Source organism: Meriones unguiculatus, chromosome 11 (assembly GCF_030254825.1).
Source record: "Meriones unguiculatus strain TT.TT164.6M chromosome 11, Bangor_MerUng_6.1, whole genome shotgun sequence".
NCBI lineage: Eukaryota > Metazoa > Chordata > Mammalia > Rodentia > Muridae > Meriones > Meriones unguiculatus.
In genome coordinates, this window is record NC_083359.1 from 94,228,952 (window position 1) to 94,249,454 (window position 20,503).

General features: G+C 36.2%; 2 protein-coding genes and 1 pseudogene across 2 annotated transcripts; all 3 read left to right on the plus strand.

The window, feature by feature from the left end:
* The first annotated feature begins 2,716 nt into the window (after window positions 1–2,716).
* On the plus strand, window positions 2,717–3,664 carry LOC110544553 (olfactory receptor 6K3-like). Its single transcript, XM_021630490.2, has one exon. The coding sequence runs from the start codon at window positions 2,717–2,719 to the stop codon at window positions 3,662–3,664; it is 948 nt and encodes a 315-aa protein (XP_021486165.2).
* A 6,419-nt stretch (window positions 3,665–10,083) lies between these two features.
* LOC110566428 (olfactory receptor 6K3-like) lies at window positions 10,084–11,027 on the plus strand (annotated as a pseudogene).
* An 8,426-nt stretch (window positions 11,028–19,453) lies between these two features.
* Window positions 19,454–20,497, plus strand: LOC110566429 (olfactory receptor 6K2). Its single transcript, XM_021664276.2, has one exon. It carries the CDS (start codon window positions 19,507–19,509, stop codon window positions 20,470–20,472), a length of 966 nt encoding a protein of 321 aa, XP_021519951.1. The 5' UTR covers window positions 19,454–19,506; the 3' UTR covers window positions 20,473–20,497.
* Window positions 20,498–20,503: the final 6 nt, after the last annotated feature.

The following is a 20,503-nucleotide window of genomic DNA, read 5'->3' on the forward strand; positions in this document are numbered from 1 at the left end:
ATTTCTATATTGACATTTTAGCTAGTGACTACTGATGCCACTGTGTATATGCTTTGCTCAATCTTGAGCTATCACTTTTTACAAAAAAAAAATTAATCAAATTAAAGTTTTTAACTGTATCCACTTGGAATTAATAGATTAATGTTCTTCCTCTGTGGCTATCAATAAACTGTTAATTCTTGCAAAATCATCTTGTAACAAAGCAATACCTTCTTTTAACTGGGTCCTCAGATTTATTTCTTTATATTTTCTTTCAGGAAGGTAAGCTTGGGCTAAGTAAACATCATTAATTCAACTTAAGGCATCAAATTTCAACTCAAATTGTGTATTTAAAATGATGATGTTCAAATCTGATGAATTAACTGTGATATCAATGAACTTTCTTATGAACACTTCAGTAAAATATTTTGTATGCTATGTATTCTCAGACACTTAACAAACAAAGGTTTTACTAGTCTGATAGTGCGAGGGAAGACTTGAAGCCCACTGTGAAGGAATTATCTCTAAAAGTAGGAAAAATGGTAAGAATGATATAGTTTGATAACTTTATAATATAAAAGTTACATACACACATTTGTCCATTCATATTCATGAACTGTTTCCATGAAAACTAAGATCTTCAGAGTTGCAAGATTTTCAGTTGTAATAATTCTGTTCCTTAAAATCCGAAGGATTAGTGTCTATAAGGCTAACCAAAATGTCCTAATTTTCTATATGTTCTTCATTTTCCAAAAGCTGTTAAAATGGTATTTGTCAACTCTAATCAGTAGAAACCAGTTGTTAAAATCATTTTCACGTATGTTTTTAGTAGTGAGATGCCTAGAAAATCTCTAATTATGCCAAATGATTTTTATTGGCTTTATCTATGTCTCACATTTTTTTCTCATTTGAATGTTTACAGTTTTTTGTCCAATGCTATATGAAATTTATTTAAAACTGTTGATTAATTAAAACTTATTTGTTTTGTTAGTGGGAGAACATATGCATACAACATAAAGAAAGGGCCCTAATTATCATATGAGTTCATTTTTTGGAGGAAGAAGGGTTGCTCACAGTTTGAGGGCAGAGTGCCTCGTGGGAGGGAAATGATGACTTTAGAAATGTGGGTGACCAGTTACGTTGTAGCCACAATCAGGAAGCAAAGAAAAATGAAGAGCTCCTCCTTTTACTCAGTTCAGGACACCAGACCATGAGAAGAGTCACCCACAGTCAGGGCCAGTCTTCCCTTTTCAGTTAAACATTCCTGGAAATGCCCTCATAGACACACCCAGAGGTTTGCCTCCATCATAATTCTAAATACAATCAAGTTAACAATGAGAATTAATAATCATGATACGGAGTCCAGAGAACTTCCAGAGGGTCACAGAGAGTGTAGGCTGCTTTGTACAGATGGGGTGGAGTAAGGAGGCCTCCTGATCTACGGGAGGAATGGTCTTTTGGACAAGATACCCACAAGTCAAATGTGTAAAAGCCATCAACATGATTCATTTACAGATTTCCTTGTAAATGAGTTATAAATATGCTTCTTTGATGACTAACTTGTTAGTCAGGGCAGCATCTGAATTATTTGGATGGTACTTTCTGGTGCTGCTTGTAAATTGCTTGGCACTGCTTCTAGAGAGCACAGTTCAATGCTACATGGCATTTTCAAGATACCTGGGAGCAAGAATTGCTCTATAATCCCACATTTGGCTTTTTTCACCTTACCTTTGCATGATCTTTTTCAGGATTCAGACTCTGAGTGGGGAGACTTTGGTAGTCTCTCCTAGATTAATGCTTTAGGATCCAGATTGAAATCTGCATTTCTCAGTGAATACATCTTTCTGGGCTCATTGGTTTCTGCTGGATTGATTTTTCTGCCTCTAGAAATGGTTTCCTACCTACATTTCACACTCGTGTGGTGCCTCAAATTGGAAGGGGAGCTATTTTTATGGGCCGATGAAAGCAAAATTCAGGAAACTTGAAATATTCAGCGTAAGGCAGAATACATCTTCCTATTGGCTATATGGACAGTAAGAGAACCAAGTACTTTATCTCATCTTTGAAGAACCTTCAGTGAATGTTCTTTGATAATGTGGCTCAAAACAACTTTAAAGTTAATATAAAAGTCAAATTTTATCAACCCTTGTTATCTCACTTTGTTGTAGTTATTGTAGCTTCTAAACTCTACTTTTTGTGTTTCTGTAAGACTGAGTTTTCTGTAGAGCCCTGGGTGTCTTGGAACTTGCTCTGTAGATCAGGCTGGACTCAAACTCAGAGATCCACCTGCCACTGTCTCTCGAGTGCTGGGATTAAAGACGTGCACCACCACTATGAAGCAAACTTTACACTTTTGATGTGTTAATTTCATATTTATTTTTTTTGTTTTTTGTTGTCTAGGATGGAACCCCAGGCTCTGTGCTTGGTAAGAAAATGATCTACCAATGAGCTACAGCCACACTCCATTTTTTACTTGTATTCCTCATTAGGTCATAAATTTTATGAAGATAGTCTCTTTTCTTCACCACTGGAAACAACAAATGCATAGATAGCTCAAGGACATCCCTGGTACCAAATGGACATCTACTTACCCACGAATAAAGAAAAACACATGATTTTTATGAATCTTGATTTCCTTTTTCTTCTTGCATGAACCAATATGTCTGACTTTTTACATTTTATCTAGGAACTGAGCTGTGCATTTCCACCCAGGAAAAGAAACCTTGCTGAGACTATAATGAAAATTAACAGAACCACTTCAGTGACAGAATTTCTCTTCTCTGGATTTCCCCAGTTTGAAGATGGTAGTTTCCTCTTCTTTATTCCTTTATTCTTTATTTACATATTCATTATTATTGGGAATCTCATTGTGTTTTTTGCAGTCAGGATGGATTCTCGTCTTCACAACCCCATGTATAATTTCATCAGCATTTTCTCATTTCTGGAGATCTGGTACACCACTGCAACTATTCCCAAAATGCTCTCCAATCTCATCAGTAAGCAGAGAACCATCTCCATTATTGGCTGCCTATTGCAGATGTACTTTTTCCATTCACTTGGAAATTCAGAGGGTATTTTGCTAACCACAATGGCTATTGACAGATATGTTGCTATCTGTAACCCTCTCCGGTATCCAACTATCATGACCCCTCGCCTCTGTGCTCAGCTTTCTGCTGGCTCCTGCATCTTTGGTTTTCTTGTGTTGCTCCCAGAGATTGCATGGATTTCCACACTGCCCTTCTGTGGTCCCAACCAAATTCATCAGATCTTCTGTGACTTTGAACCTGTGTTGCGTTTGGCCTGTACTGACACTTCCATGATTCTGGTTGAGGATGTGGTTCATGCTGTGGCCATTATCTTCTCTGTCTTGGTTATTGCCATCTCTTACATCAGAATAATCACTGTAATCCTGAGGATTCCATCTGGTGAAGGCCGTCAGAAGGCTTTCTCTACTTGTGCTGCCCATCTTGGTGTCTTTCTGATGTTCTATGGCAGTGTCTCTCTCATGTACCTGCGTTTCTCAGCTACATTCCCACCGGTTTTGGACACAGCCATTGCACTGATGTTTGCAGTCCTTGCTCCCCTTTTCAACCCTATCATCTATAGTCTGAGAAATAAGGACATGAAGATTGCAATTAAGAAGCTTTTCTTCTCTCAGAGGATATTGTCTACATCTGCCAGTTAATCTGGTCATAGATAACTCTCTCTGTAGATTTTGCTCCAACATATCAAACCATAAAATTAGCACATAATTAGCACATTCATTGGTACACTGATACTCTTCATGTCTTTATTATAGATGTGCTGTATTTATTGTTTAAACACATTTAATTTAATTCAGAAAGCAAATACTTGTCTATGTTATAATGAGAGGTGAAATATACAAGGAAATAAGAATGTCTTGGTAGTAACATGCTTTGGAAAATGAATTTTATATAAAATTACATATATATTATGAGTAACAAACACAGATTTTGAAATATAGTACTTAGAAAAATATAGATAGATGGAGATGTTAAAGTTTACACTTAAATGGTACTGCAAACTAACTTTGTTTCTTCAAAGACATGAGTAATTAATAATTTGCTTTTAATTTTAATGTCTGCAGTTTTAAAAGTAATATATTTTTAAATTAGGACAACATATATTAATTTAAAATTAAATCAGATATTCAAAGCTCTTTTGCAATATTATAAAAAGAAAATAAAAGGCAACTTTTAGCTGTTATTATTTGTCATTGATAGTGGTTGTGATACTATAATATAAACATATTAAGTAATGCTATAATATAAACATATTAAAACCATATATTTAGAAATCTTACATGTGGTTATTATTTATAGTTTCTGTTGTTATTATTTTTCTGAGGTCAGGAAGAATTCCACCTTCAATACCTTTGAATATTGATTAAATTCATTTAACTTAATTTAATTGCCTGTTTGGTTCAAAATAATCTTCATATATTCTCAAAATAGAAATTGATAATACATATATAGAGAGGAAGTGAAATAGATATAGATAGATGATAGATGGAAGATATCATAGACAGATGATTGATAGATATAGAGATAGATAGATAGATAGATAGATAGATAGATAGATAGATAAGAGGAACCTCCGGTGAGCTGCATTATTTTTGTGCCTTTTGGCATGGGTTTTATGCAATGCCACCAAGAACTGATTTTCTAAAATTCAAATGTAGATTTTTCTATTAATAGAGCAATTTAAACCCATATATTACAGCCAATGGACATGAAGTTAAGATTACTGTAAGCAATTACTGTAAGTAAAAATTGTTAAAAATAACAAAGAGTAAGATATGTACAAAATTGCGTGTTTCACACTGTACCTGAAGTGTATAATTATTGCCAAGTTATATACTACAGAGTCCAGTTGGTAACAACCTCAATACTACACATACCAAGCTGACATCCAAATATACATTTTCAGAGTGAATCTGCTCATAAAAAATGCAAAGAATACTGACCCTGAGATTTTACCTCACATCCATCAGAATGACTAAGATCAAAAACTTAATGAATGATACATGCTAGAGAGGATGTGGAGAAAGGGGAAAACTCCTCCATTGCTGGTAGGAATTTAACATTGTACAACCACTTTGGAAATCAATCTGGTACTTTCTCAGGAAATTAGAAATAGTGATACCTCAAGATACAGTTCTACCACTACTAGGCATATACCCAAAAGATGCCCTACCAGTCAATAAGGACATTTGCTCAACTATGTTCATAGCAGTTTTATTTGTAATAACCAGAACCTGGAAAAAACCTAGATGTCACTCAACCGAGGAATGGATACAGAAAAGTGTGGTACATTTAAACAATGGAATACTACTCAGCAACTGAAAACAAGGAAATCATGAAATTTACAGACAAATGGTGGGAACTAGAAAAGATCATCCTGAGTGATGTAACCAAGAAGCAGAAAGACACATATGGTATAAACTTACTTATAAGTAGATATTAGCCATGTAATACAGGATAAACATATTAAAATATATAGGCCTAAAAAAGCTAAACAACAATGAGGACCATAAGAAAGATGCTTAATCCTCATTCAGAGGGCCAAACAGGACAGACATTAGAAGTAGGAGAAGACAAGGAACAGGACAGGGGCCTTCCACAGAGGACCTCTGAAAGACTCTACCCAGCAGGGTATTGAAGGAGATACTGAGACTCACAGCCAAACTTTGGAAAATCTTATGGAAGAGGGAGATAGAAAGACCTGGAGGAGAAAGGAACTCCACAAGGAGAACAACAGAGCCACAATGCCTGGGCCCAGGGGGGCCTGCAGAGACCAATACTCCAACCAAGAACCATGCATGAAATGGACCTAGACTCCCTGTTCAGAGGAAGCCCATTGACTGCTCAGTTTCCAAGTGGGTTTCCTAGTAAGGTGTACAGGAGCTGTGTCTGACATGAAATCAGTGGCCGGGTTTGGGAGAGATTACAAAAGGGTCAGGAGTTGAAGTTATCAGAATGATTTGTATCCACATATGAAATTATCAAAGAACAAATTTCACAAAAAGTATAAAGCACTTACAGATGCCATGTAAACCCTATTAATAGAACAGTAACATTTTTCTCAGAAATAAAAATAAATTTTAAAGGTCATATGGAAGCACAAAGGATAAAACAATTCCTAAGCAAACAGATAAAAACTGAAGATAGCACAGTTGAGTTTTTGACAAACTTCAGAACTGCAGTGAACCAAGCAGCATGAAGTTGGCTTAAAGCAAATACAAAACCCAACCCAAACAAACAAGAACAATAGAGTCCAGAAATAATCCTATGCATCTGTAGTCAAATGATTCTTAACAGAACTGCCAAAAATATGCATTCAAGAAAGTATGTCCTTTTCAATAAATTAATGTGTTGATTAAGTTTTGGTCCCTATTTTACCTTATACAAAAGTCGAGTCAAAATGACTAAAATCCAAAATAAATCTTTGTTTCGATTTAAAAAAAAAAAAAATGACAACAGTTTCACAAGACAGCGAGTTTTCTTAAAAAAAAAAAAAAAATCACACTTAAAACATGAGTAGAACAGAAAACGTGACCAGAAAGATGGCTCTGTAGGTAAGAACACTGGCTGATCTTCTAGAAGATCAAAGTTCAAGTGGCAGCACCTAAGTGGAAGCTCACAAATGTCTGTTAATTTCCAGTTCTAGGAAACCCAACACCCTTCTCTGGCTGGCATGGGCACCAGGCATGCCTGCATGGTATACAGACAAACATATAGGAAAGCTGAAAAGGACTTTCCTCAATTATGCTTATGTTTATGACTAAATTTTCATTGATTATAATTTTGTTTCTTCTCATTGTTCCTTAATTTTGAAAGCAGTAGGTATACTGAAAGGAAATAAAAAACCTCTATTATTTTGTTTCTACTGCTACCTACTTATGTCAATCTTATATATGAAATGAATCTTCTTCTCCTATAAATTGCTACTATTTTATTGTAAAACAATCCCATTTTTTCCTTCTTATCTCAAGACTATACACCTGATCCTCTAATTAATCTTGGCCTTCCAATTATTGTGTATGTTACATACTCCGCACACATAAATTTTATTGAATTTGCGTCTGAATGGCAAAATAGTCATTAAATTAGAACAAATAATGTCCTATGATAATCATTCTCCCCATGCAGAAAAATCAATTCAATTTTGATGGTAATTCAATTCAGTAATAATTTTTTCACGCTGTTTCCTCTTGAGGAATATGAAGGAAATATAGAAGTAAGAGAAGAAAATGAATAGGAAGACACAGTCTGTGAAAAGGGAAATGGCAATCATCCATTGACACATTTTGTGGTGAAAAATAAGAAATATGTAGAGTTCAGAAGATCAATAGGACAAATTTAGTAAGACTTTGTACAGCCTTTGAAGAAATAAAATGTGAGGGTTTTTTTTTTGCATTTTTGTCTTTGAAACTCTCATGATTTTCTAACAGGGAAATTTTTAATAGAACTCACTTTCTAATTCTACTCATTAATTTAATTAATTTATTCATGATCTTGGCACAAAATCACCTTCAATATTGCCTCACTTATTCTTTTATTTTAATATATGTGTGTTCTATTATAAATTGAATTATATATAAGTTGGTTTACCATCTATGTGTACACATATACAGTATTTATACATACATACACATACATATATATACAAAATGCACAGATACAGATATATACATACATAATGTATACATATGTATGATGACAGCATCTTTACATGGCTGCATTTGGCATAGCAGTCCTAAGTGCCATGTCTAAATGGAGAATTGGCTTTTTCAAGTATAACAGCGATAAAAGAGGGAGAAACAAGGTTTAGCTCAATCTGCAGGGGTCCCACTGAGCACTTACTTTCTCTTATCTGAGGCTCTAATAAACAGAAAGCAAAGAGTGTGATCTTCCGTCAGTTGACCCCAAGAGGGAAGTGTTTTCTACCTATTATTGAGGAAATAAAACCTCAGTGGGGTTCATATTTTCTTCATGATCTCTCCAAAGATGATTATAAGAACCCGTTAGAGGTTTAAAAAGAGCACATACAGAGATACCTAGGGATAAAGGAAAGAACCAGACAGAGGTGAGTTTGGTTTTCCTGAGGTCAATGGAATGAGGTTCTCAGGAACTGAATGCCGAAGGTTCAAATAATGAGAACTTTGGGTTGTGTGGAGCTTAAAACTTGGTTTGGGTTTATGAGAAATTTCGTCTTTGGATCTCTAGGCTCTGTAGAATTGCATGATAAATAGTAGTCAGTTATACATCCTGTGTTCAGCTTCTTGGGTGTCAATGATGACAGATTCCCTTCCCACCTGTCTTTGTTGCAGATTTCTTCTGTTTTAATTGTGCCTTTAAGTCCAATTTAATTTTTTTATTAGTAAATAAACTATTTCCAAGTGAGTAATATCTATCAGGAGTAAACTGTGCCTTAATAGAACCCAGTGGCATTAAAAAAATAATAACAAGAACTGCAGTGACAGTGTCAGGATTATGGTATTGACTATCTAGAAGATGCATGTAAGAGTTATAAGCTAAAAAGTTTGCATGTGTGTGTTTGTGTGTGTGTGTGTGTGCTCACATGTGTGCATCTGTGTGCGCATGTGTGCACATGTGTGCGCAGGTGTATGTGTGCGTGCTTAAATATGTGGAGGAGATGATATTAGTAACAGTCTTCTTATGAGAGAAAAGAGATTAATTGAGACTTGTGGTAAGATCAGAGCTAACCAGATAAATAAGCATGAACAAGGGGTATCCTAGGAAGAAAGCTAAATGTCACCAAAGCTCTAGAGAGTAGATCATGGTGAACTTTGAAACTGCCACAGTCAAATAGGAGAAAGTGAAGATGGAGAGTATTATATAGATGTGTCAAAGGCTTGAGATTTGAGATAAGGGAAAACTATGGGAGACCATTTTCTTCAACAAAAAGTGTGTATTGACCACATCCTAAGGATCAAGACTTCAGTGTTCCTGCAGACATACAGAACAAGTAATGAACATGACATTTAATACATAAAAGTACAGAACAGTGATTTAAATAACAAATCATCAGAAAGAAAACATCACTATAGGACAACAGAAATGTAGAAAAGATGATTTTGTAGAAATTAATAACAAAACCTTCAAAGAGTAGTAGGCTGCTATGCCTGATTCAAAGGTGTAATCATAGTATAAGGACTATGATTTCCATTTTTTTTTGTGTGTGTGTTATTATAACAGGGATACAAAAGGCAGAATGTATTCTGAGTAGCCAAAAGGAACAAACCACCTAATAAATGGTTGAGGAGGGAACATGATCTGTAGAACACATAATTACCATAACTCTGTGAGGTATCTGCTCTATAAAGAAATAGATAAGATAAATATCAATAATGGGTTCTTTTATAAATTAACTCATTCGATTAACATTTCTCAACACAAGTACTCTACATGCACAATGGAAGACATAGATTCAGAGAGATTCTCTGCCTTGCCCACTCTCCAGTTAATAGTGGACAGGATGAAAATTCAGGCACAGTATGTTTGACATGAATCCACAGAATACACGCTCACCCAAAAAGCAAAACTGTGGATACAGGCAAGTTACTGCATGTTTTGAATCTTAGACTTTTCAAATAACAAGTTCCATTTAAAGAAAGCAGCACTTACATTTACATGTAAGTATTTGGTGTGTGTGTGTGTGCATTTTTCCATGTGTGTGCAATGAGATACTTGCAAGTGTGCTTGTGCAGGTAGAGGCTAGAGGTCAAGGTTAGGTGTCTCCTTCCAACATTTTCTCCCTTATTTTATTGGACAGGTACTCTCAGTGAACCTGAAGATCACCTGTTTGGCCAATTAGCTAACTAGCAAGTTTCTGGATTTGTCTTGTCTCCACCTCTCAGCACTGGGGTTATAAGTGTGGATCTCAACAGACAACATTTTCACATGGACCCTGAATTCAGGTCCTCGTTCCGGTGTGACAAACATTTTACCAATTGAACCATCTATTCTTACATCTCCAGTATTTACATTTGTACTGCTTTGACTTTCATGATAGCTGAGTGTGGACTTTCCCTCATCCGTGGGTCACTCAGATGGGACTATGGAAAATGGAAGCCTATCCTTGGTGACCGTGTTTGTCTTCAGTGCATTCCCCGAGCTCAAGAATGGCGGCCTCCTGTACTTTTTCCCTTTACTTTTCATCTACATCTTTATTTTGACAGGAAACCTGATGATTTTCTTTGCTGTAAGGCTGGACTCCCGTCTTCACAATCCCATGTATAATTTCATAAGTATCTTCTCATTTCTTGAAATGTGGTATACAACAACTACTATCCCCAAGATGCTCTCCAATCTGATCAGTGAGCAAAAACCATTTCTTTCATTGGATGCCTCTTGCAGATGTATTTCTTCCATTCACTTGGCAACACTGAAGGGACTCTTCTGACCGTCATGGCTATTGACAGGTATGTTGTCATCTACAGCCCCCTCCGCTACCCCAACATCATGACACCCTGGCTGTGTGCTCAGCTCACTGCTGGCTCATGTATATTTGGCTTCCTCATCCTTCTATCTGAGATTGTGTGGATTTCTACTCTACCTTTTTGTGGCCCCAATCAAATCACGCAGATATTCTGTGATTTCACCCCTTTGTTGAAGTTAGCCTGTACGGACGCCTCGGTAATCTTAATTCAAGATGTGATTCATGCTCTTGCCATTCTGATAACAAGTCTGATTATTTCTTTCTTATATAAGAATTATTATGGTTATCCTAAGCATCACCTCAACAGAGGGTCGCAAAAGGCTTTTTCCACTTGCGCTGCCCACATCGCTGTCTTCCTGTTGTTTTTTGGCAGTGTGGCCCTTATGTATCTTCGATTCTCTGCAACTTATACACCATTCTGGGAAAATACCATTGCTCTTACATTTTCTGTATTTGCCCCTCTTTTCAATCCTATTATGTACAGCCTGAGAAACAAGGACAAGAAAGATGCAATTAACAAACTCTTTTGCTCTCAAAAGGTGTACAATGAATCTGGTAGGTAATTTAAGTGGATGCCTTTTTAACCTAAATAAGATCTATATTAAAAAACTGATTTCAGAGAATGCCTACAACTTAAGAGATTATGCAACTGATCAACCACTTTCTCAAATGGGGTAACAGATGAATACATAAATTCTATCTTCTCAGAATTCACAGGGACTATAAAATTAACATTTTTGTCTTAATTTCTCCAACTATTGAAAAGGTTTTTACTTACACACACACATGCACACACACACATGCACACACACACATTTAACTTTAGAATTGTTAAGTGTACAGCTATGAAGAGGGCTGGCACCTTTGGATTCTGCTTCTTGGCCTCTTCAATCTTCACTATTATCTTCACAATAACCTTAGAATTCTTGCAGACGCATGTCAAACAGTGACTCTCTTTGTTGGTGAGTGATTAGTCTAAAGCCTTTTGACAAGTTTTGGAGAAAGAACTCTTTCTTGCATCCAAACTATAGAGATTTTCCTTTTGTCTTTGTCTCCTTTCCAGTTAGTGCTCTAATTTTTAAGACACGTGTATCTGTGTGATGTATGGATAAAATTTCATCAGCTGGATATTATAGGTTATATCTGGTATTGTATCAATCACTATAAAAGGAAACTGGATTTTTATAGAGTTAATATGAGTAAACTGAGATGGGATAAATACACATATCTTGTTCATTACTCTAAAATATTTGCATCTTTTTCCTTTGACTAAAGTGGCAAAATAAATAAATATTTTTTATTTAAAAAAATAAATAAAATTTTCCTCTTTCTTTAGTTTCCCCTCCCCTTTCTTCTCCTCCTCCTGTTTCTATTGTGGTCTTCTCTAAACTCTATCATGTATAAAGAAACATCTCATCAAGGGACAAAAGTGGCTTCCGTTCTAAGAGTAGACATCTGGATGTTCTTTTAAGCCCTTAAAGTGGGATGGATATGTCCTGTGAGATATTGAGAAGAAGCTGACCCAGATAAAACAAAACTGGATTCTCTAGTGGAAAGTTTGAGGAGGAGGAAAACTGAAAAAAGATGGAGCAAACACTCAACAAATAAAAAATTGGAAATCACATGTGGTGCAGAACAGCAGCTCTATGTTGAAAAATGAGACTACTGTGAAGATGGAACCCGAGGCAGATCAGAAGTGGAGCCTAGAAAAGAGTGATGACAAGGACGAAGGAGATGGCCATTTGATGTTCATCAAGGATGATGTGTCTGAGGAAGGAGAGCATGACAGAGATGGTGTCAATGATGACGAGATACTTAAATACACAGAAGGCTTTAAATACCTTATATTTCTTTTCCTAGACACTTGTCCAACATGAGAACTATACTTATCTCCTCTCTTTAAAAAATATTTATTTTTTATTAATTATGGTTTAATCAATTTGTATCCCAGCTGTATCCCCTCCCTCATCTCCTCCCAATCTCACCCTCCCTCCTTTTTCTCCTCCCATGCTCCTCCCCAAGTCCACTGATAGGGAGATCCTCCTCCCCTTCCGTCTGACCTTAGCCTATAGGGTCTCATCAGGACTGGCTTCATTGTCTATCTTTCTATCTCCCCCTTCTTTTTATTCTGTAATTTATTTATTTATATCTTTACAATTGAATTTATAATCCACATTACTCCTGTTTATCCTTTTTATTCTGCAATTTTTGCTTTTAGTTTTGACAACTCTTTGATTTTTATTTTGATGAATCTTTATGACAATAATATAGCACATTTTTTAATCAACTGTCTCCAAAGTAACCTACCCTTGTGCAGGAAATATAGTTCTTTATATTTCTATATAATTTTATTCGTTGCTTCCATGCATGCAAAAGACATATCATTTAGTTGTAGCAGCTGAGAACAACTTTTAGTTACAGCAACTTATGCTTTCCCCCTGAGTACCCTGTTCGACACAAATGTAGCAGTGTAATTTTGTGAGTGGGACTTGTTCTGTGAAACATAACCTTTAGAAAAATGGTATAATAATCTTTATGTTTATTTACTCGAGAGGATATTGTGGATTTATAAAGAGACTGATTTGTTGAATCTTTTTTTTCTCAAAATAAAAAAAAAAACCTTATTAAAGCAATAATCTGGAGAAGGGAAAATGTCTGCCACATATTTTATTAATCTTACACTGTTTGAAACTATAAAAGAATAGTGTATGCACGATATATTAAAATTTATATGTTAAATGTCATAATTTATAGATATTTTTCAAATAAATTTAAGATACAACTACTAAATCTCCTAGATATATCATTATACATGAATGGGAGGCCACCAGTATTTAAGTACATAATTAATCACCATATAATACAATGTTATGTGCTTTTAACAGCACATGTCTTGAAGTAAATAGACTCTTTGTTTTACAGAGTTTCAGAAAACATATGCAATATCAAAATTATTTTGGTCTTAAATTTAACTTTGAGAACAACATTTTATAATAGGAGAGGTTGTAGAAGATGCCTTTGAGTCACGTGTTTAATCAAACACTGATAATGGAATTTGATGTTTTCAGTTGCAGTGTTCTTTATTCATTTTTCTTAAGGGGACTTATCACTGAGATGTAACCAGAAATATCCTGGATCGTTGAGGGTAATTATTTCTGTATTCTAATTACATTTTTTTTAATGTGCAAACATTAAAAACTGATTTAGAGATACCTCACCTGTCATGTAACATATTACTCAAAGAAAAAAATATAATTTATTTTCATAAAATTTATACATAGGTTTCAAATTTTCTTTTCCATACAGGAAAAAGGGCTTTTTGAAGAAGAGCTTATATCAGATTATGGGACAAGAGATATGCAAATGGAGAAAAACAAAACTCAATTGATTGTTTAAAAGTTGGGACTATAATTTATTCTTATGAGATCATCACATGACGTAGCATTAGTCTTTGGGAACCTTTCTTACCAGTCATTTGTCTTCATTGGGAAGTCCTGATCTCAATGCATAAAGTATGTAAAGAAAAAATGAATAAACAAAAACAAACAAAACAACCCACCCCCCCAAAAAAACACTGTTGCCCTAAATTCAATAAGAAGTTAGTAGGTGAAATATTCAAATGGCCAACTAAGTTTCTAAAAACTAAGCTGAATGGTCTAGAGATAATCAAGAAGTAAGCCCAGCTCCCCCTTTTCATCATTCCACAGAAACCCCTTCTTTACTATGCTAACATCCCTCAAATGTGAGTCGTAGATATTCTTGATTTTGATTCATTAAACATCAGCACCATTAGGAGAGCCACAGAAAGGAAGGTTAAATTAAATTAAAAAAACAAAAAAAAGAAGAGTAAACTGACTCTGATGTCTACAACTCCCAAGCCCATTTGAAATGAGCTGGAGATTTTGGGGGCTGAGATTCTCCTAATTACTAGGCAAGGTTTTTCCCAATTGAAGCTCTTAAGGGGATGATTTTTTTTCTACTAATCTTGAATCGCTTTTGTACAATTCCCAAGAGAGTCAATCATTTCACTCATCTTTAAAAAACAAGAGAAGGAAAAAAAAGGGGGGAGAACCACAAGGACAATCAGAGCTATATATCAATTTCTTTAATAATGAAAGAAACTGAGGTTAGATAGGAGACTCAAATGGAAGATAGTAAGGAAAGATAGTTCTGCGGCACTTAGAGACCTCACACACATCGGTGTAGCAAAGGAAGCATCTTCATCCATTTTTATTCTGACTTTGGACTCCAACAGCCAAAAGGTCAGTGGATTGAATATTTGAAGGGGTGATGGGAAGCACATAGAGAAAAAAACAACACTCCCACAGTAGCAGTGGACAATGTCACCAGGTCTGCAGGTACTGTAAATAACCTTCGGGGTGGCTTTTAAGAGACGTGAAAGAGTATTCAAGGCTATCCCGATATAACACACAAAGGTTTGGATTAGTAGATTCCTCACACGGAGGTCTGCTTTTAAATTTAACACAGACAGACATTGAGTTTGATTTCTGAAAATTTTCAGGAGTATGTGTATAATTATATGTGCTTTCCAGTTAGGATTTGGAAGTTGATGTCACTGATAATTGTACTAGACTCATTTCTACTGTAATTTGAATAAGGAAAGCAGAGGATTCAGTGGACAAAGATGAATACTGCTGCTTTTGGTTCAGAGTTTCCTCATGCTTTTTGTTGTGTAACAGCATAAATTTAGAGATTACAGAAAGGTCTAGACCTACTTAGAAGCTACTTTTTTGAGCAAGTGTGTGATTCATATTTTAGAACCATATTCTCAGGGCCACAGTTAAAAAGATGTGCTGGCTACAGTTGAGACTATCAAGAATTATAGAAAAAAAAACGTTATGTATATTTAAAAACTCAAGAAAAGAAAATTTTAAATTATGAGCATGAATATATAAACATATAGATAGATGATGGTAGATGATGCTAGAATGATAGGTAGATAGATAGAGATAGATAGATAGATAGATAGATAGATAGATAGATGAAAGATAGACCAATAGATAGATGATAGATAGATAAGCACAGGTAAGAGAATAAGCCACATTCTCCTACCACATAGCACAAGTAAAAGAATAAGCAGACATACAAAAACTACAAGAAACACATGAATTTGGTTATAAAATAAAGAAGCAGAATTTGAAAAAAAAACAAGATATTTCTGTAAAGAGAGACTCCTCTTACAGATTTTTATAAACTAGAAAATGTAAGTTACATGAGTAGAATAATAATGACTTTTCTAAACTGAATGGGTAAGTAGCAAGTTACTATAGCAACGGGAGATAAGGCAACTTTTATTTCTATAGAATAACAACTATTTTCAGTATAGAGTTAAAAGAAAATGGTATGGTTATTTTATGCAAACAAAAAGAGTTTGATGGGACTTAATGACATAATCAAGATAGTGAAAATAAAAGAGATTTTTTATATAATAAGAAAAAAATAAATAGAACTTGACAATTGATGTGATTTGGAAACTAATGAAAAGATAGTCATAAAATGAGTATGACTGTATGAAAGTCAGTGAAGATACTGGCTGAATGTTGATACCAAGTCATGTACCAGCTTGTTAGGGGGGTATTTTTAAGAAAGAAATTTAACTTTCCACTATTTGGGGAACTAGAAGGTTGAACTCAGGTTTTGACATAGTTGCTTTATTCTGAGGCCTGTCAGCTTGTCCATCTTTCATGGAGTCTTCCTTTGCCTTGCCACTGAAAATGCTTATATTTTTTTCTTACAGAAATACCAGTCAGTGTGGAGTAGGATCAACTTTAGTGGCCTTATTTTAACTCAAATACTTTCTTAGATGCTATGTGTAAAATGCAGTCATGCTCTGAGGTCCTGAGGGTTAGAAAAAGCTCAGCATATGATTCTCAAAAGAGATGGCCTCATGGCTCAATAGGTGATTCTTAAAAACTGGGAGAAGATAAAGCTTCCGAGGTGAGAGTCAATGTGGGACCAAGAGAGATAAAGAATAGGGATTCACAAAGTATTATTAATTACAAAGAACAACAATCAAGAGAAACTTGGAATCTTGACTAAGTGAAATGTTGAAATAAAAAGACTTTTTGTGAGGAAAGGAATAGATGTGAAGAATAATATGAGATCAGAATTTTGAGTTATCCATACACCTGGGGGATGAGAAATGGAGCATCTCAGATGGAAACCTAAGTAGGATGGTCTCAATAGGCAGAAGACTGCTGAGAGTTGAGCACCTGGCCTTTGGAGGTGAGTGGAAGTGAATATAGAAAGATGTAGGTAATGTATTTGAAGAGGTTGGAATAAAGAGAATAATTATCCATAGCATTAGGAAAAACTATATATAAAAAGGCTGACTAGATATCCACTGTCCTCTGAGTGAACGTATTTGATACTAAAAGAAAAATAAGTCAGTAAAGGTGAAACAAAGCATTGTGAGAAGAGAGTAAATTGCCAGGTCAATGCCCTGTACTGTGTTATGTTCTAATTAGGGTCACTTTACATCTCTCCCTTTCCATTGAGCTGCTCCACAAAATTATACAGACAAGCCCACATGTATTATGTATATGTATTATGTATAACTTAATACATTCAATTTTTAAAAACTGTGTAATTCTATCAAAGGCTTTTTGCACAAAACACCTTCAAGTCTCTTGTACATAAAAGATAAAAGGAAGAAGAGTGGAACATCATTTAAATAACACCAAAGAAGCACAAAAACACCATTGTAGTTTATCCTCAGAATCATTTTAAGCACAGACATATAAAGAGGTGGTGAGCTAGTTAAAAGAAAGGGCAGAAGATGGGTAGAAATCCCTAGTAATGCCTTATTATTATCCCCCAGGTAGCTGTTTTCTAATAAGAGACAAAAATGTGTGTAGATCTGGATGAGAGGGAGGATGAGGAGGAACTGAGAGGAGGCCGCAAAGGGAATAAACACACTCATGATTTTAAAAATGACAGCCTATTGATTGGGAAAGAATCTTTATCAACAACCCTATATCTGACAAGGGGATAATATCTAAAATGTGTAAAGAACTTAAGAAGTTAAATACCAAAAAAAAAAAATCAAGTAATCCAATTAAAAAATCGGGTACAGAGTGAAACAGAATTCTCAACAGAGGAATATCAAATGGCAGAGAAACTTAAAGAAATGGTCAACATCCGTAGTCAACAGGGAGATGCAAATCAAAACAACCCTGAGGTTTCACTTTACAACCATCAGAATGGCTAAGATAAAAAAACTCAAGTGACGACACATGTTGGAGAGGATATGGAAAAAGGGGAACCCTCCTCCATTGATGGTGAAAATAAAAATGTAAACTTGTACAACCACTTTGGAAATCAGTCTGGTGCTTTCTCAGAAAATTGGGAACAGTGCTACCTCAAGATCCAGCTATACCACTCCTAGGCATGTATCCAAAATATGTTCAACTATACAACAAGGACATTTGCTCAGCTATGTTCATAGCAGCTCTGTTCATAATACCCAGAATCTGGAAACAACCTAGATGACCCTCAATGGATGATGAATACAGAAATTGTGTTACATTTATACAATGGAATACTACTCAGCTATTAAAAAAAAAAAAAAAAAAAGGAAATCCTGAAATTTGCAAACAAATGGTGGGAACTAGAAAAGATCATTCTGAGTGAGGTATCCTAGAAGCAGAAAGACATTCATGGTATATTCTCACTCATAAGTGGATATTAGCCATACAATATAGGATAAACATACTAAAATCTATACTCCTAAAGAAGCTAAACAACAAGGAAGACCCTAGGGAAGTTGTTCAATCCTCATTCAGAAGGACAAAAGCGATAGACGTCGGAAGCATGAGAGGACAGGCAACAGGACAGGAGCCTACCACAGAGGGCCTCTGAAAAACTACTGATCGAGGTATCAGAGCAGAGGCTGAAATTCATAGCCAAACTTTGGGGAGAGTGCAGGGAATCTTAGGAAAGTAGGGGGAGAAAGAAAGACCTGGAGGGGACAGGAGCTCCAAAAGGAGACCAATAGAGCCATAAAAACTGAACCCTGGGAGTCTTGAAGAGAATGATACCAGACCAAGGACAATGCATGGAGAGGACCTAAAATCCCTGCTCAGATGTAGCCCACACACTCAGTCTCCAAGTAAGTTCCCTAATAAGGGGAGGAGGAATTTTCTCTAGCATGAACTCAGTGGCTGGCTCTCTGATCTCCTCCTTCTGAGGTGTGTACTTTTGCCAGGCCACAGAGGAAAACAATGCAACCAGTCTTGATGAGTCCTGATAGGCTAGGGTCAAATAGAAGGGGAGGAGGATCTCTTCTTTCAGTGGACTAGGGGAGGATCATAGGGGGAGGAGGATGGGATTGGGAGGAGACAAGGAAGGGGGTCACAGCAGGGATACAAATTGAACAAATTGTAATAAATGATAATAACAAGAAAATTTTTCTAGCAAAAATTTCTAACCCCAAATAAACAAACAAAAAAAAAAACCAATAAAACAAAAAAAAAAAATTCAGATCATATGCAAAGAGTCAGATGCACTGGGCTGAAATAAAGAATTTTGTTGGGGAATTAAATCAGTAAGACTAGAACTCAGAAATCATTTTTTCCCCCTATCTCCTCAGGTCCTCCTCCAGACATCTAAACATGACGGTTTTAAATTACTAGTTTCTGACTAGCAGGATCAACATTGCCTGTAAATCTTCATTCTCTACCTCAGACATCCTGAATACGATTTTCAGTAAGGCCACTGGGAATCTGAGCTTTGATAACCCACCCACCAATTTTGATTCATGCTAGGACTTAAGAGTTACTAGACTAAATATGGATTGTGTTTTCTATCTTTTTTTTTCTCTCCTGTGACAAATTTAATTGAAAGCCAACACTGAAGGCACATGATCTCATTATTCATTTCTCTTCATCTAAGTCCACAGAGCAGATGTTTTCTGAAAGACTGCTTTTTGCTTAGTGTGTTTTCAGCCAGAACTGTACTAGACACTTTCTGAAAAGCTGGACTTTACTAGGAGTTGTTGACACTCACACTTCTTACTGAGAGATGGAGTTCTCCAATTGGACCACTGCTCAGGAGTTCATTTTTTCTGCTTTCCCTTGCTCCTGGGGAGATTCTGTCATCTGCTTCATCCCACTGCTCTTCATCTATGCTTTCATTATTGTTGGAAACCTTGTTATCATCACAGTGGTCCAGCTAAATGTGCACCTCCACACACCCATGTACTTTTTTATCAGTGCCCTGTCTTTTCTGGAGATTTGGTACACCACAGCCACCATCCCAAAGATGCTTTCTAGCTTGCTGAGTGAACGAAGGAGTATTACCTTGAATGGTTGTGTCCTGCAGATGTATTTCTTCCATTCCACAGGCATAAGTGAGGTTTGTCTCTTGACAGCTATGGCCTTTGATCGCTACCTGGCCATCTGCAGCCCTCTTCATTATCCTACCATCATGACTCCTAGGCTGTGTGCCCAACTGACCCTAGGCTGCTGTGTCTGTGGCTTTCTCACACCCCTCCCTGAGATTGCCTGGATCTCTACATTGCCTTTCTGTGGCTCCAATCGCCTTGAGCACATCTTCTGTGATTTCCTCCCAGTGTTGCGCCTGGCCTGCACAGATACCCACACCATCGTCATAATTCAGGTGGTGGATATTGTCCATGCTGTGGAGATCATTACGGCAGTGATGCTCATTTTCATGTCCTATGTTGGTATTGTGGCTGTGATTCTGCGCATCCGTTCTGCTGAAGGCCGCCGCAAAGCATTTTCCACCTGCGTCTCTCACCTTACAGTCTTTTTTCTCTTCTTTGGCAGCGTGGCTCTCATGTATCTTCGCTTCTCTGCTACCTACTCCTTGTTCTGGGACACTGCCATTGCTCTGGCCTTTGCAGTTCTATCACCCTTCTTCAATCCCATTATCTATAGCCTGAGGAATAAAGAGATAAAAGAAGCCATTAAAAAGCACATAGGTCAAGCTAGCATCCTAATTCATAAGAGCAGGAACCTCACATAACAACTCTTCCTTGGGAGGGCCTGTTTTTTAT